Source organism: Dipodomys merriami, unplaced genomic scaffold, assembly GCF_024711535.1.
Source record: "Dipodomys merriami isolate MVZ:Mamm:240054 unplaced genomic scaffold, mDipMer1.0.p SCAF_137, whole genome shotgun sequence".
Taxonomy (NCBI): Eukaryota; Metazoa; Chordata; class Mammalia; order Rodentia; family Heteromyidae; genus Dipodomys; species Dipodomys merriami.
The window spans coordinates 423,820-439,046 of NW_027202682.1; the positions used below are offsets into that span (position 1 = coordinate 423,820).

At 51.3% G+C, this 15,227-nt stretch overlaps 1 protein-coding gene across 1 annotated transcript in view; it reads left to right on the forward strand.

Annotated features, from left to right (window-relative positions):
• The window catches only part of LOC138825347 (ras-related protein Rab-40C), a 27,679-nt gene continuing 12,452 nt past the window's right edge, over positions 1 to 15,227 (forward strand). Inside the window, exon 1 of the mRNA XM_070019771.1 lies at positions 1 to 272. Coding sequence (XP_069875872.1) covers positions 131 to 272 — 142 coding nt within the window. The 5' untranslated portion in view covers positions 1 to 130. The remainder of the gene's footprint in view (positions 273 to 15,227) is intronic.

The window sequence follows — 15,227 nt, forward strand, 5'->3', positions numbered from 1 at the left end:
GACGGGGCGGCCGCGCGGGCGCGGTGGGGGCGGCGGCCCGAGGACGGCGCCCGTGGACGCGGCCCGGTGTCGGGCCCCTGGCGCTGCGCTCCGGCCTCGGTCCGCGGGCCGCAGGGCGGCGGGCGGGAGGATGGGCACCCAGGGCAGCCCGGTGAAGAGCTACGACTACCTGCTCAAGTTCCTGCTGGTGGGCGACAGCGACGTGGGCAAGGGCGAGATCCTGGAGAGCCTGCAGGACGGCGCGGCCGAGTCCCCGTACGCCTACAGCAACGGTAGGCCGGGCGGCGCGGGGCGCGGCGCGCGGCGGCCCCGGCCCGGGCGGCCTCCGGGCCCGGCCTGCGCCGGCGGCGGCGACGGCGCGGGGGCCCCGCGGCCCGGCTCGCGGCGGCCGCCCGGCCCCGGGAGAAAACGCCCCGTCGCGACGTTGTTTTTCTTCTCGACTTCCGGGTGCACGGCCGCCCGGGACGGCGGGCGGGGGCTGTCGCGCGGGGAGCGGCGCGAGGCTCGGGTCCCGGGGCCTCCCCGGCCGGGCCCGGCCCCCCCGCTCCGGCTTCGGGACGGACCTGTCAAGCGCCTGCTGACCGGGCCCGGGGCGGGCAGCCGGGCCGGGCGGGCCGGCGGCGCCGGGCCGGGCTCCGGGGCGCTCGCGGGTGGGTGGGAGGGCCGGGCCCGGCTGCCCGCCCGGCCCGCGCACGCACGGCCGGCCCCGCGGCCGCTCACGCCCTTCCTGGCGGGAGCGTGTCCCGCGGCCCCGCCGAGCGCAGGTGTGCCGGGGCCGGCGGGCCCGGCGGGCGGAGCGCTCTCCACGGGGCCCGGGCGTAGGTCTGAGAACGCCGGGAACGGGGCTGGATCCTCAAGTCCAGCACCGTGAGTGCCGCCCTTCCCCTTGACACGCTCCCCTCTCTCCCTTCGCCCCTCTCTCCTCTCCTTTTTCTCTGGTGACCGTGCTGGGGCTCGAACTCAGGGCCTGGATGCTCTTCCGGCTTTTTTCAGTCAAGGCTGGTGCTTTACCACTCGAGCCACAGCTCCACTTCTGGTGGCTTTTGAGTGGCCAGTAGGAGGTAAGAGCCTCCTGGACGTTCTTGCCAGGACTGACTTCACTCAGGTCCCAATCCTGAGTAGACAGGATTGCAGGCATGGACCATCGGCGCTCGGCTTGTTCTCTTATAAAGATCAGTTGAATATTTCTCTTTCTCGTTAATGAATCCCTCAGCACGTGTGTTTCCAGTGTTTTGTGCTCAGCCACAACCCGTAGGGCTCACCACATACAGGGAGGTCCCCACGTAGTGAGGGCCCCATTGCTCGAATGGCCCAGACTTTCCTGATCATAGCTGGGTTATTTATCTGCCTTAAAGCCTTGTCTAGCTTGTCTAGGTGTGTGAGTAACTTCACTGTCCACAATTTCACAAACATGTGAGTCATCCAAACTGCCTTTATGTTATTGTATTAGCACAGGAATCTGAAGCACTGGCAATGTGATGCTTGTGACCAAAGGCCCAACATCTGTGGGAACCTCTCCTGTCTGGAGATCCTGATGTGCACCAAGGCTTCAGATCTCTGTAGGCTTGGAAACCTTCCTCCAGGGAATTGGCTTATACAGCAGCAGTACTTGCAGGGATACGATCTACTCTTTCTGAGACGGGACACTTTGTGTGAAACTCCCACCTGGGTATCCAGAGGGCTACGCTAGAGCAAATCCATCATGGATTCCTCATTCTAGAGCTGGCAGAGTCACATGCATGAAGCCCTGGGTTCGATTCCTCAGTACCACATACACAGAAAAAGTCGGAAGTGGTGCTGTGGTTCAAGTGGTAGAGTGCTAGCCTTGAGCAAAAGAAACTCGGGACAGCGCCCAGACCCTGAGTTCAAGTCCCACAATTGGCAAAAAAAAAAAAAAAAAAGCTGGCAGAAGGGGACACAAGTGTCCTGGGAAGGGTTTCTACTCATAAGCACTGCTGGTGGATCTGGCTCTGTGTTGTGGCCGTAGGGTAGTAAATCCGTGTCAGCCCCACAGCAGAGTGCTGAGTGTTTGTTCTGGAGCCCAGGGACCATCTCTACTACAGCACACAGCGTTGTTTCCCTTTATACTGTGGGCACCGAAGGACTTTTTTTTTTTTTTTTTTTTTTTTGGCAGTCTTGGGGCTTGAACTCTGGGCCTAGGCACTGTCCCTGAGCAATTCAGCTCAAGGCTAGCACTCTACCATTTGAGCTACAGCACCACTTCTGGACTTTTTTTTTTTTGTGGGTCGTGGGGCTTGAACTCTGGGCCTGGGCACTGTCCCTGCGCTCTTCAGCTTAAGGTGAGCGCTCTACTGCTTGAGCCACAGCACCACTTCTGGTTTTCTAGTGGTTTATTGGAGATAAGCGTCTCACGGATGTTCCTGCCTGGGCTGGCTTTGAACCGCGATCCTCAGATCTCAGCCTCCTGAGTAGCTAGAATTACAGACATTGAGCCACCAGTGCCTGGCATCGAGTGATTCTTACCTCCACAGAGCTTCTTGAAAGTTAGAGCCTTGACAAAAGTCTGTCATAGTTTCTATGCCCATCACCTGTAAGATTCACATCCTTAATGAGTTGAGTCCATGCATATTGCTTCATTTCTTTCTGTGTTCCTTTGGGAATCAGTGTTATAGAAACTGCTGAGTGACATCTCTGTCCTTTGAGCCCAGGGATTTTGAAGGGAGGTACATGTTTGTGGACAAAACAGAACAGAGGTGGAGCTTGGCCATGAGTGTAATAGTTACGGAGATGTCTGTGAGACCATATGATGTTGCCCCCCAAGAGTGTGAGGCTACTGTGAACCCTTGGTGAAATCAGAGCTAGGGTGCCATATTAGTGACTCAAAAGCCAGCCAGAGTGTGTACCATCCACCCACTAGCTTCCTGCGTTTCTTCTCATCTGACTCAAATTCGTTCCTCTCCCAGATGGCAGATTCAGGAGAAATGTGATACATTCCTCTGCATTATATTTCCCTGTAACAGAACATGTATGTTCCATGTATGTCTCATTCATTTTGTGAGTTTACACACAGGAAACAACTAAATGTAATTTTTTTTTTAAGTTACTAGGGTTTGAACTTAGGGTCTAACACTTGGCAGGCAGGCTCTTTGCCTGTTGAGTCATGTAGCCCTGTTTGCTTTTGGCCTGGGTCAGCCTGGACCATCTTCTATATATACTTTCTGTGTAGCTTACATTACTGTGCCCAGCTTTGTGTGTGTGTGTGCGTGTGTGTGTGTGTGTGTGTGTGTGTGTGTGTGTGTGTGTGCGCACGCAAATGTATATTTGTATGTATATGTGCTGGTCCTGGAGCTTGAACTCAGGGCCTGAGTGCTGTCCCTGAGCAGCAGGCTAGCACTCTCCACTTTTTTTTTTTAAGTGTTTTTCTTTGGGGTCCGGTCGTGGGGCCTGAACTCTGGCCTGGGCGCTGTCCCTCAGCTCTTCAGCTCAAGGCAAGCGCTCTACCACTGAGCCACCTTCCCAGCCCTTTTTTAAAAAGTGTTTATTGAAGATAAAAGTCTTGGGCTGGGAAGGTGGCTCAGTGGTAGAGCGCTTGCCTTGTATGCCTGACGCCCTGGGTTCGATTGCTCAGCACAACATAAGCAAAAAAAAAAAAAAAAGATGGAGGTGGCGCTGTGGCTCAAGTGGTAGAGCGCTAGCCTTGAGCTGAAGAGCTGAGGGACAGCGCCCAGGCCCAGAGTTCAGGCCCCATGACCGGACCCCCAAAAAAAAGTCTCACAGATTTTCCTGCCTGGGCTGGCTTCAAGCTATGATTCTCTGATCTCAGTCTCCTGAGTAGGTAGGATTACAGGAGTGGGCCACTGGTGCCCAGCTTCAGCTTTTTGGTTTGTTTTTAATTGGTTGAGATGAAGTCTCTCAAATGTTTTATCTAGGCTGGCCTTGAACTTGGATCCTCTTGATCTCATCCTCCTGAGGGTTACAGATGTGAGCCACCAGTGCCTGGCTCTGCTGCTCCTCTTTCCTTCCTTCCTTCTGTTCTTCCTTTCTTCCCCTTCCTTCTTTTCTCCCTCTCCTCCTCCCTCTCCCCTTTCTCCTTCCTTTCTTCCTTCCCTCCCTCCCTCCTTCTTTCCTTCCTGGGGCTTGAACTTAGGGTCTGGGCACTGTCCCTGAGCTCTTTTGCTCAAGGTGAGTGGTCTACCACTTTGAGCCACAGCATCACTTCCAGTTTTCTTGTGGTTCATTGGAGAGAAGAGTCTCAGAGTTGGGCACTGGTGGCTCATGCCTATAATCCTAGATTCTTTATCTTCAATGAATCAGAAAGTTCAGGGACAGCGCCCTGGCCCTAAGTTTGAGCCCCATGACTGACCAAAAAAACAAAACAAACCCCCAAGTCTCAGACTTTCCTGCCTAGGGTGACTGAACCATAATCCTCAGCTCTCGCCATCCTTAGTAGCTGGGATATAGGTGTGAGCCACGGGCTCCGGACTGCTTCTTCTCCTTAAAACAATTTTAGCAGGTTTATTTCATTGTTCTATTTTTTTTGTTTTTTGTTTTTTTTTGTCGGTCATAGGGCTTGAACTCTGGGCCTGGGCGCTGTCCCTCAACTCTTCAGCTCAGGGCTAGCACTCTACCAATTGAGCCACAGCACCACTTCCGGCTTTTTCTGTGTATGTGGTACTGAGGAATCAAATGCAGGGCTTCATGCGTGCTAGGCAAGCACTCTACCACTAGGCCACCTTCCCAGCCCCTCACTGTTCTGTTTTCATATATGTAAATTATCTACCTCTGTTTATCCTTGTTTACACTCTTTTTTGGCCCTCTTGACTTCTGCTTGTGCCACCTGCCCCACTGAGCCTGTTTTAATTTCCTGAGAGTCTTTTTATATCGGATTTTGATAAAAAACAAAAAAAAACAAAAAAAACAAAGGAAGTGTCTTTTTGAATTCAGCATAGTAGGCTGAGGTGTAGCAGGTCAGAAGTCTATAGGACCGATCTAATTTGGAAGTCAGAAATGGCTTCCTGGAGGAGAGGGCATAAGAATTGAGTCCTAGAAGTGAGCCCTGGAGGGGCTGAAAAGGTGGCTCAGTGGCAGAGCGCTTGCCTTGCATGCTCAAGGCCCTGGGTTCGATTCCTCAGCACCACATAAGCAAAAAGAAAAAAGCTGGAAGTGGCGCTGTAGCTCAAGTGGTAGAGCGCTAGCCTTGAGCTGAAGAGCTGAGGGACAGCGCCCAGGCCCAGAGTTCAGGCCCCAGGACCGGATCCAAAAAAAAAAAAAGTGAGTCCTGGAGTAGGCAGGAGTTAGCAAGGCCAGCAGTTCTTTGTGTGTGTGTGCTGGTACCAGGGCTTGAACTCATAGCCTTGCACTCATTTAGCCTTTTCACTAATAGCCAGCATTGCCACATGAGCCATACTTCCAGTCCAGAAATTTTCTGATTTATTGGAAATAGTCTCTTGGGGTTTCCTTTTTTTTTTTTTTTTTTTCTCGGTCATGAGGCTTGAACTCTGGGCCTGGGCGCGGTTCCTCAGCTCTTCAGCCCAAGGCGAGCGCTCTACCACTTGAGCCATAGCGCCACTTCTGGTTTTCTGGTAGTTAATTGGAGATGAGAGTCTCACAGACTTTCCCGCCTGGGCTGAACCGCGATCCTCAGATCTCAGCCTCCTGAGTAGCTAGGATGACAGGCGTGAGCCACCAGCGCCCGGTTTCTCTTGGGCTTTTCTTTAACTATATATATATTTTTTGTTTTTTCTTTTTGGTCCTGGGGATCGAACCCAGGACGTTGCACTTGCTAGGCAAGCGCTTTGCCACTGAGCTACATCCCAGCCCTCTCTTGGGCTTTTCTAAACCTGGGCTTGTTTCAAACTTCAGTCCTCACATCTTAGCCTCCTGTATAGCTATAATTATAGGCCATGAGCCATTATTGGCTGGTGTGGCCAGCAGTTCATAAACATGGGAGCCGTTAGAGATCACTGAGGTACTAGATCCCCTCTAGCTGGGAGGGCCACTGGTCAACCTGTTGTAGTAGAGGGTGACTTGTATGAGGGGATTGGGAGAGGCCACCCTGGTTAGTCACAAGCAGTATTGTTCTGGACTGACGGAGGTAGGGTTTTGAGTTGTTTTTCTGGGATAGTAGGAATTGAACTCAGAGGCTGCTGCTTCCTAGGCAAGTATTATACCAACTGGGCCACACCTCCAGCCCCTTTTTGCATTGGTTCTTTCTTTTCTTTTCTTGGTTGGTCATAGCACCTGAACTCTGGGCCTGGGTGCTGTCCCTCAGGTCTTCAGCTCAAGGCTAGCGCTCTACCACTGGAGCCACAGCGCCACATCTAGCTTTTTCTGTTTTATGTGGTGCTGAGGAATCGAACCTAGGGCCTCATGCATGCAAGGCAAGCATTCTACCACTGAACCACCTTCCTAGCCTTGCATTGGTTATTTTTCATAGACTGACCTGAGCTGCATTCTTTCTACTTGTGTTTCTTTGTGTCACTGGGGATGAAAGATTTGTGTTACTCTACCCAGTCAGGATTACAGATTTGAGCAAGTTTTTTTGTTTGTTTGTTTGTTTTTTGTTTGTTTGTTTGTTTTTTGGTCAGTTGTGGGGTGTGAACTCTGGGCTTGGGCTCTGTCTCTGAGCTCAAGGAGAGCACTCTACCACTTGAGCCACAGCACTACTTCTGGTTTTCTGGTAGTTAATTGGAGATAAGAGTCTCATGGACTCTCTTGCCTTGGCTGACTTTGAACCTTGATCCTTAGATCTCAGCTTCCTGAGTAGCTAGGATTAAAGGCGTGAGCCACCAGTGCCCTGCTCTTGAGCTAGCATTCTTATTCTTTTGTGTGTATTTGTTGGTATTGGGGCTTGTATTCAGGGCCTTACACTCTTGCCTGGCTTTTTCTGGTGGTCTACTATTTGTTTTGTTTTTTTTTTTTGTCGGTCGTGGGGCTTGAACTCTGGGCCTGGGCACTGTCCCTCAGCTCTTCAGCTCAAGGCGAGCGCTCTACCACTTGAGCTACAGCGCCACTTCCGGTTTTCTGGTGGTTTATTGGAGATAGGAGTCTCACGGTCTCTCCTGCCCGGGCTGGCTTTGAACCGCGATCCTCAGATCTCAGCCTCCTGGGTAGCTAGGATTACAGGCGTGAGCCACCAGCGCCCGGCTTCTGGTGGTCTACTATTTGAACCACACCTCTACTTCAGACATTTTGCTGGGTAATTAGAGTCTCATGGACTTTCCTGCCTTTCCTAGCTTTGAACAGTGATTCTCAGATTTCAGCCTCCTGAGCACCCTCTTGAGCAAGAATTCTTTTTTTTTTTTTGGCGGTTGTGGGACCTGAACTCTGGGTCTGGGCGCTGTCCCTCAGCTCTTCAGCTGTAGACTAGTGCTCTACTACTTGAGCCTCAGCCCCACTTCTGCTTATGTGGAGCTGAGCAATCAAACCAAGGGCCTCATGCATGTACTCATGCAAGTACTTTACCACTGAGCCACCTTCCCAGCCCTGCAAGAATTCTTAATTGCAAACAGAACTTTCTGTTTGCCTCTTTCAGCAGGTTCCATTATAACATGGGACCAAGCTGGCTTTTCTCCCTTTCTCTGCACTTTGCCCTTTCTCTGCTCCCAGCAGAGTAGGGCCCAGAGCTACAAATAATAGGAGCAAGTTGGCAGATTCACATACAGGTTTGTCTGTATGGAGTGAGGTTTCTCCTGGTAACCTTACTATTAGCTGCCCCATCTAAGAAGGTGACAGGTGGTGAGGGTAGGTGCCCATGTTGAGTTCAACATGCTGGTTGTGCTGCTTTTTTTGGGGGGGGGGTCCGGTCGTGGGGCCTGAACTCTGGGCCTGGGCGCTGTCCCTCAGCTCTTCAGCTCAAGGCTAGCGCTCTACCACTTGAGCCACAGCACCACTTCCGGCTTTTTTTCTTTTTGCTTATGTGGTGCTGAGGAATCGAACCCAGGGCCTCATGCAGGTGCAAGTGCTCTACCACTGAGCCACCTTCCCAGCCCGGTTGTGCTGCTTTGTAAGGTTAGACTAGCATGGCCTTTCCTAAAATTTCAGTAAACAGTTCTGAAAGTATGATACTTAATTATAAGTGGTTCCCTTGGTCAATTTTGGCATTGCCATAAGCTCTACCAGATGACAAAACGAATGCTTACGTAGCAGGCATGCCGTAAGACCAGCCAGCTCTGCAGGGTGTGCAGCCCCGGTTGGGATTGTTGTCTTGCGCATGTACAATATCATCTTTTCCATTGCAGTGATTGTTTGTGGCTTGGGTGATGACCTAAATTTAACAGTGTTTCAGGAAGGAAGCTACATCAGGGAGCCAAGAAGTGGGAGGGAAGGACGCGAAGGAGAGGAGCTGGCCCTTGGCACGTCCTTTTGCCTCCTGTTCTGTTGGAAGATTTAAACTGGGAAGGTGCAAAATTGCTGGTTCCTGAAAAGCTGGGTCTGGAGCCTGCAGCTAGTGCCTTAGGCACAGAAAAGGGTGGAGAGCTGGGAAGGTGGCTCAGTGGTAGAGCGATTGTGTTGCATGCATGAGGCCCTGGGTTCGATTCCTCAGCACCACATAAGCAAAAAGAAAAAAAGCCAGAAGTGGTCTGTGGCTCAAGTGGTAGAGTGCTAGCCTTGAGCTGAAGAGCTGAGGGACAGCGCCCAGACCCAGAGTTCAGGTCCCACGACCGGACCCCCCCCCCCCAAAAAAAAAAAAAAAAAAGAAAAAGGTGGAGCTGCCCCTGGGTCATCTTGTGGGCAGTGCCTAGGATGGACGTCAGGCCCCAGAGCCAAATCAGCCAGGGCATGGTCCTCTCTGCCATGTAGAACACAGGGAAAGTGGGGCACCGGTGGCTCATGCCTGTAATCCTGCCTACTCAGGAGGCTGAGATCTAAGGATCTCGGTTCAAAGCCAGCGTGGGCAGAATAGTCTGTGAGACTCCTACCTTCAATAAACCACCAGAAAACCGGAATTAGAACTGTGGCTCAAAGTGGTAGAGTACTAACCTGGAACAAAAAGGAGCTCAGGGACAGTACCTAGACCCTTGAGTTCAAGCCTTACGACCAAGCAACCAACCAACCAACAACAACAAAAGAACAAAATCAAGGAAAATCTTCAGTGCCTAGCATCCTGTTTGGGAGAAAGCTGTGGCTGGACTTCCAGACCGAAAGAGGTGTTAAGGACCAGCACCCGTGGGGAAAGGAGCCACCTGAGCCAAGGCCCGCACGGTGGGGGCAGCGTAGGCCGAGTAACCCCGAGACAGACTTGGACTTTGAACGTCAACGGGTCAAGGAAGCACCTCAGTCCTCAGCTTGATTGTGGAGAGCAGTTCTCAGGTCCATCATGTACGACTCTTTTGGTGAGATCCGCATATCAGACACAGCGTTGATCTATGGACATTGTCCTGCGGAGGCGGGGGAGGGGTGGGGGCCATGGTGAGGTGAGGTGGAGAGGACCGTGGGCGTGACAGATGCCTGTGTCAGAGCCCACCAAGAGCCAGGTGTTCTACAGCAGAGGCGAGAAGTCCAAGGCAGCGTGGGGCAGCTGCCTTGAGAGTCTGTGAGCAGAGAAGGGCTGCTGGGTTCAAGAAGGAACAGACTCTGTGGTCTTGGATGAGAGTGAAGCAGAGCCACTTTGGTCCTGGAGCCAAAGTGTTTGAGAATTAAATCCATTTATGGGTTGACCTGTCCTTTGGGGGCTTTAACTGACCCTGGCACCACCAGCTTTGCTCTGAGGGGTGGTCATCGGGCTGGCCTGTGTCCCTGCACTGTCCTTCAGGGTGAGGCCCACCACAGAATGGTGGCAGGATCAGGGAGCCCTGGCAGCAGAGAGGACAGACCCTCCCGGCAGCAGGGAGGATGTGTAAAGGATGTGTATCATGTCTGTGGCCAAGCCCCCGGCCCTTCTTGCTTTAGTAATTCTTTTGGATAGAGTCTCACATTTTTGTCTAGGGCCAGCTCCAGTCTGGACTGCAAGTCTCCCATGTAGCTGGAATTACAAATGTGAGCACACCCGGCCTTTGCCAGAAGAATTCTACAGTCAGGTTTGCAACAAAATGAAACACTGTCAAGACCCAGGAAAAGAAATTGGAGAGTACTTGTTTCCTTCCCTGCAATGGCAAAAGTGGGATGGTTTCCACGGTGCTCTGGCAATGTGATGCTGTCTTAGGCAGTAGGGAACAAGAGCAGAGGAACCTGACGTGTGGCCCTCAAGAACACCACAAAGCTAGGTGCCATGTAGGGCGCTGGTGGCTGAGGCCTGTCATCCTGCCTACTCAGGAGCTGAGATCTGAGGGCTGCTGTTCAAAGCCAGCCGGGGCAGGAGAGGCCATGAGACTCAGCTCCAGTTAAGCACCAGAGAAGCCAGAAGTGGAGCTGTGGCTGAAGTGGTCATACACTAGCTTAGAGCAAAAGAAGCTCAGGGACAGTGCCCAGTCACTGAGTTCAACCCCCAGCACTAGTACAAACAGAAGTGGAAATGGGGTTCAGGTGGTAGAGTACCAGCGCTGAATGAAAAAGCCAAGCAAGAACATGAAGCCCTCAGTTCAAGCACACACAGGCTGGGTGCCAGGGGCTCATTCCTGAAATCCTGCTACTCAGAAGGCTGAATTCTAGAAGATAGTGATTCAATCCAGATCAAGCAGAACAGTTTGCTACATTCTCATCTCCAAAATAACCAGCAAGCCGGGTGCCGGTGGCTCATGTCTATAATCCTAGCTACTCAGGAGGCTGAGATCTGAGGATCATGGTTCAAAGCCAGCCTGGGCAGGAAAGTTTGTGAGACTCTTATCTCCAATAAAACCACCAGAAAACCGGAAGTGATGCTGTTGCTCAAGTGGTAGAGCGCTCGCCTTGAGCTGAAGAGCACAGGGACAGCACCCAGGCCCAGAGTTCAAGACCCACGACCGACAAAAAATAATCATGATAACCAGCAAGAAAGTGGGGCTAGAGATACGGCTCAGGTGGTTAAAGGGCCAAACCATAGTGTTACCTCCCAAATCAAAACCAAACCGTCAAAAATGACTCCTCAAGCTTTGTTATATTTTCAGCTTGAGCACCTTGTCCTGCCCCAGTGCTAGGCAGTGTGTGTGTGTGTGTGGGTGGGTGTGGGTGGGTGTGGGTGGGTGTGTGGGTGTGTGTGTGCGCGCGCGCGCGCGTGTGTGTGTGTGTGTAGTGTTGGTTATTAGAGTTTGCCTTCCACTTGCTAGGCATGAACTCTACTACATGAACCATACCTCCAGTGCCTTTTGCTCTTCGTTGCTTTTTGGATAGGGTCTCATGGTTCTTTTGTTGGTCAGGCTGGCCTGGACGATGATCTTCCTACCCAGGCCCCACATGGTGGGGATTGCATACCGTGTCCAGCCTCTTCAAAGGGTGTCCGTGATGGTGATTTCCACTAGGTTGCTGGAGCTCCTTGTGTCCACTTCCCATCCCATTTCTGAAGTTGTGGCTTTGTTGACCCAAAGGCACACTTCCAAGCCAGCATTCCGTGTAGTGCCAGCGAGTGCCTCCTTTCTGTACTGAAACACCCTGACTGCCTGTCAGTCTGTGGTAACAGAAGTATCAGCCTTAGCGTCTGTCCAGGAGGTAGGCCTGCGCCTGTTGCCCTGGACCTCAGCAATACCATTGTGGCTTACCTGTCATGGGGTGTGCTTTGAATACTTTTCCTGGGACTTCCTCAAGAAGGTTCTTTTTGCTGCTTTGTTCTGGTAGATTTTTGTTTGTGGTGTGGTCCTGAGCTCTTTTACTCAAGGAGAGCACTCTACCCCTTGAGCCACAGCGCCACTTCTGGCTTTTTCTGTTATGTGGTGCTGAGGAATCGAACCCAGGGCTTCATGCATGCAGGGCAAGCGTTCTACCCCTGAGCCACCTTCCCGGCCCCATGCCCATGCTTTGAGTCAAGTAGTTTCTTTGGCAGAGGTATGTTCTAGGGCCTTACCTCAGGATTGAACAGTGAAGGTTGGGCTTGGTGTCTTTTTTTTTTGTTGTTGTTGGTCGTGGGGCTTGAACTCTGGGCCTGGGCGTTGTCCCTTAGCTCTTCAGCTCAAGGTGAGCGCTCTACCACTTGAGCTACAGCGCCACTTCCGGTTTTCTGGTGGTTTTATTGGAGATAGGAGTCTCACGGTCTCTCCTGCCCGGGCTGGCTTTGAACCGCGATCCTCAGATCTCAGCCTCCTGAGTAGCTAGGATTACAGGCGTGAGCCACCAGCGCCCGGCTTGGGCTTGGTGTCTTTTGAAGAAGGGTTATCTGGCCTTCTCCAGAGGGGCCTTCTCTGATCTGAGCTGCTGGTGACCTGCTGCCTGTTTCTGTTGGTGGCACACCACGGTATTCCTCCTTGCTTTCTCCATTTCTGGACGTTCAGCGGGAGTGGTTTCCTTGCCTAAGGAGCACCACATGGGAAAGCAGCAGCTGTCGTGCGTGGTGCTGCAGCTTTGATGGAGGTGAGTCTGAGGTGGACGGTGCTTCTGTGAAGTGGATCTGGAGATCAGCAGCTGGGATTAGAGGGTGTGGAGACCGCCAGTCCTCACTTGCTGCTCTGTGAGGGTGGGGCTCCTGTGTGAGGAGGCTTCTAGGGTCCAGGAAAGTAGAGTTGTACTACAAGAGGAACTTGAGAAGGGCAACATGCCTCTCCCTGGACATTAACTGGGCATTCCAGTGGCAGTAGCTTTTCTGAAATACTGCGAAGGATAGATACTAGTATTTTCTATTTCTTTTTTTGTTGGTTTTTCAGTGCTGGGGATTAAAACCAGATCCTTGAACATACTTGGCAAGTATTTAACGCCAGACTACATCCTAAGACCATTCTGTTTTAATCTAGTAAATTATTATTTTTGTTCATTATTACACATTTTTGTATGTATTTCCAGTTCTCGAACTTGAACTCAGGCCATGGGTGCTTCCTCTAAGCTTTTTTTTTTTTTTTTGTCGGTCGTGGGGCCTGAACTCTGGGCCAGGGCGCTGTCCCTCAGCTCTTCAGCTCAAGGCTAGCACTCTCCCACTTGAGCCATAGTGCCACTTTCTGGCTTTTTTCTTTTTGCTTATGTGGTGCTGAGGAATTGAACCCAGGGCCTCATGCATGCAAGGCAAGTGTTCTACCACTGAGACACCTTCCCAGCCCCAATCCGTGAGATTATTAGCTCCAATTAACCACCAAAAGCCAGAAATAGAGCTGTGGCTGAAGTGGTAGAGTACTAGCCTTGAGTAAAACCCTAAGCTACATAGTGCCTAGACCCTGAGTTTAAGCCCCAATACTCTCTCTCTCTCTCTCTCTTTCTCACATACCACACACATACACACACACATACATACACAAACACACCCCATAAAAATAAAAAAAAATAGGGATTGGGAAGGTGGCTCAGTGGTAGAGTGCTTGCCTTGCATGTCTGAGGCCCTGGGTTCAATTCCTCAGCACCACATAAAGCAAAAAGAAAAAAGCCGGAAGTGGCAATGTGGCTCAAGTGGTAGAGTGCTAGCCTTGAGCTAAAGAGCTGAAGGAAGGACAGCACCCAGGCCCAGAGTTCAGGCCCCATGACCGGACCCAAAAGAAAAATAATAATAATCTCACGGATTTTCCTGCCTGGCCTGCCTTCAAACCTTAATCATCAGATCTCAGCCTCTTATGTAGCTAGGATTACAAACATAAGCCACCAATTCCCGGCCTGTGTTGGCTATATTTGAGAGGGATTTTCTGTATGCTCACAAGTGGCTGGCCTGGATTGCTGTCCTTTATCACTGGGATGAATTCAGATGGAATCTCTCAAACTTTAATGCAGTGGCTGGCCTCAAACTGTGATGTCCTGATCTATACATCCCACGTAACTAGGATTACAGTGCTAAGCCACCACATCTGGCTTGAGGTTCAAATCTTTATGGAAAAAATGGCAACACTAACATATAACTATCCATCCTCTTTGCAACGTAACTAAAAGTCACAGACTTAAAAAAAAAAATACTGGGGCTGGAAAGGTGGCTCAGGGGCTGGGAAGGTGGCTCAGTGGTAGAGTGCTTGCCTTGCATGCCTGAGGCCCTGGGTTCGATTCCTCAGCACCACATAAGCAAAAAGAAAAAAAGCCAGAAATGGCACGGTGGCTCAAGTGGTAGAGCGCTAGCCTCGAGCTAAAGAGCTGAGGGACAGCGCCCAGGCCCAGAGTTCAGGCCTCACGACCGGACCCCCCCCCCCCCAACAAAAACAAACAAAAAAAACACTAGGTTCATAGCCCACTGTGTTCTGCAGGAAAGCGGCTACCTGCAGACTGTGCTCAGCAGACTGACCACATGTGCCAAACAGATTCTGCTGGTCCCCTCTGCTGCCCAGCACCTGGCCTTCCTCCTGCAGTTGCGCTTACAGCTCCTGGAGAAACAGTCTGCATGAGCAAGAGCTGCTGTACTATAGAAAATCCTCTAAATCACTGTTAGTAAACAATCACATTCCAGAAAGTCCACACTTTATTTATTTTTATTTTTTAAATTTTTATTATTTGTTTGTTGTCGGTCATGGGGCCTGAAGCCACAGCGCCACTTCTGGCTTTTTCTGCTTATGTGGTGCTGAGGAATTGAACCCAGGACCTCATGCATGCAAGGCAAGTTCTCTACCACTGAGCCACTTTCCCAGCCCCTTTATTTTATTTTATTTATTTTTTGTCAGTCGTGGGGCTTGAACTCTGGGCCTGGGTGATGTCCCTCAGCTCTTCAGCTCAAGTCTTGTGTTCTACCACTTGAGCCACAGTGCCACTTCCGACTTTTTCTGTGTATGTGGTGTTGAGGAATTGAACTCAGGGCCTCGTGCATACGAGGCAAGCACTCTACCACTAAGCCACCTTCCCAGCCCAAGTCCATACTTTAGTGACCTGATTTCTTCTTCACTGTCATTCTCTGAATCCCCATCATGAAGAACTCATCTGTTTGGAGAACAGCTAAGTTAGCAGGTTAGGTAATTTGTGTGTTCTTGCTTGTTTGGCCTCCTAGAGCAACCTCCACACCTGGAAGTCCCAGAGCCACCCTGTGCTTGCCCTCCTTGCCTTGGCTGTTGTCCTTGACCACTTCTAAAGGGCAGGACACGATTACCAGCCTTGCAGGGACAGGGTTTGGGAGGCTTAGGACACCGGCTTCAGGCTGTCACCTGCAAACTTGGCCCTCAGCCCACCACACCCTTTAGACAGTGATTTGAAGCATTCCCTTTACTGTCTTGAAAAAAGACGAAACTCAGTATATATTCTACCTACATACCAGCAGTACTTGTTTATAACATAAAGGAGAAAGAAAGGGCTGTGATTTGTGATGAACGCAT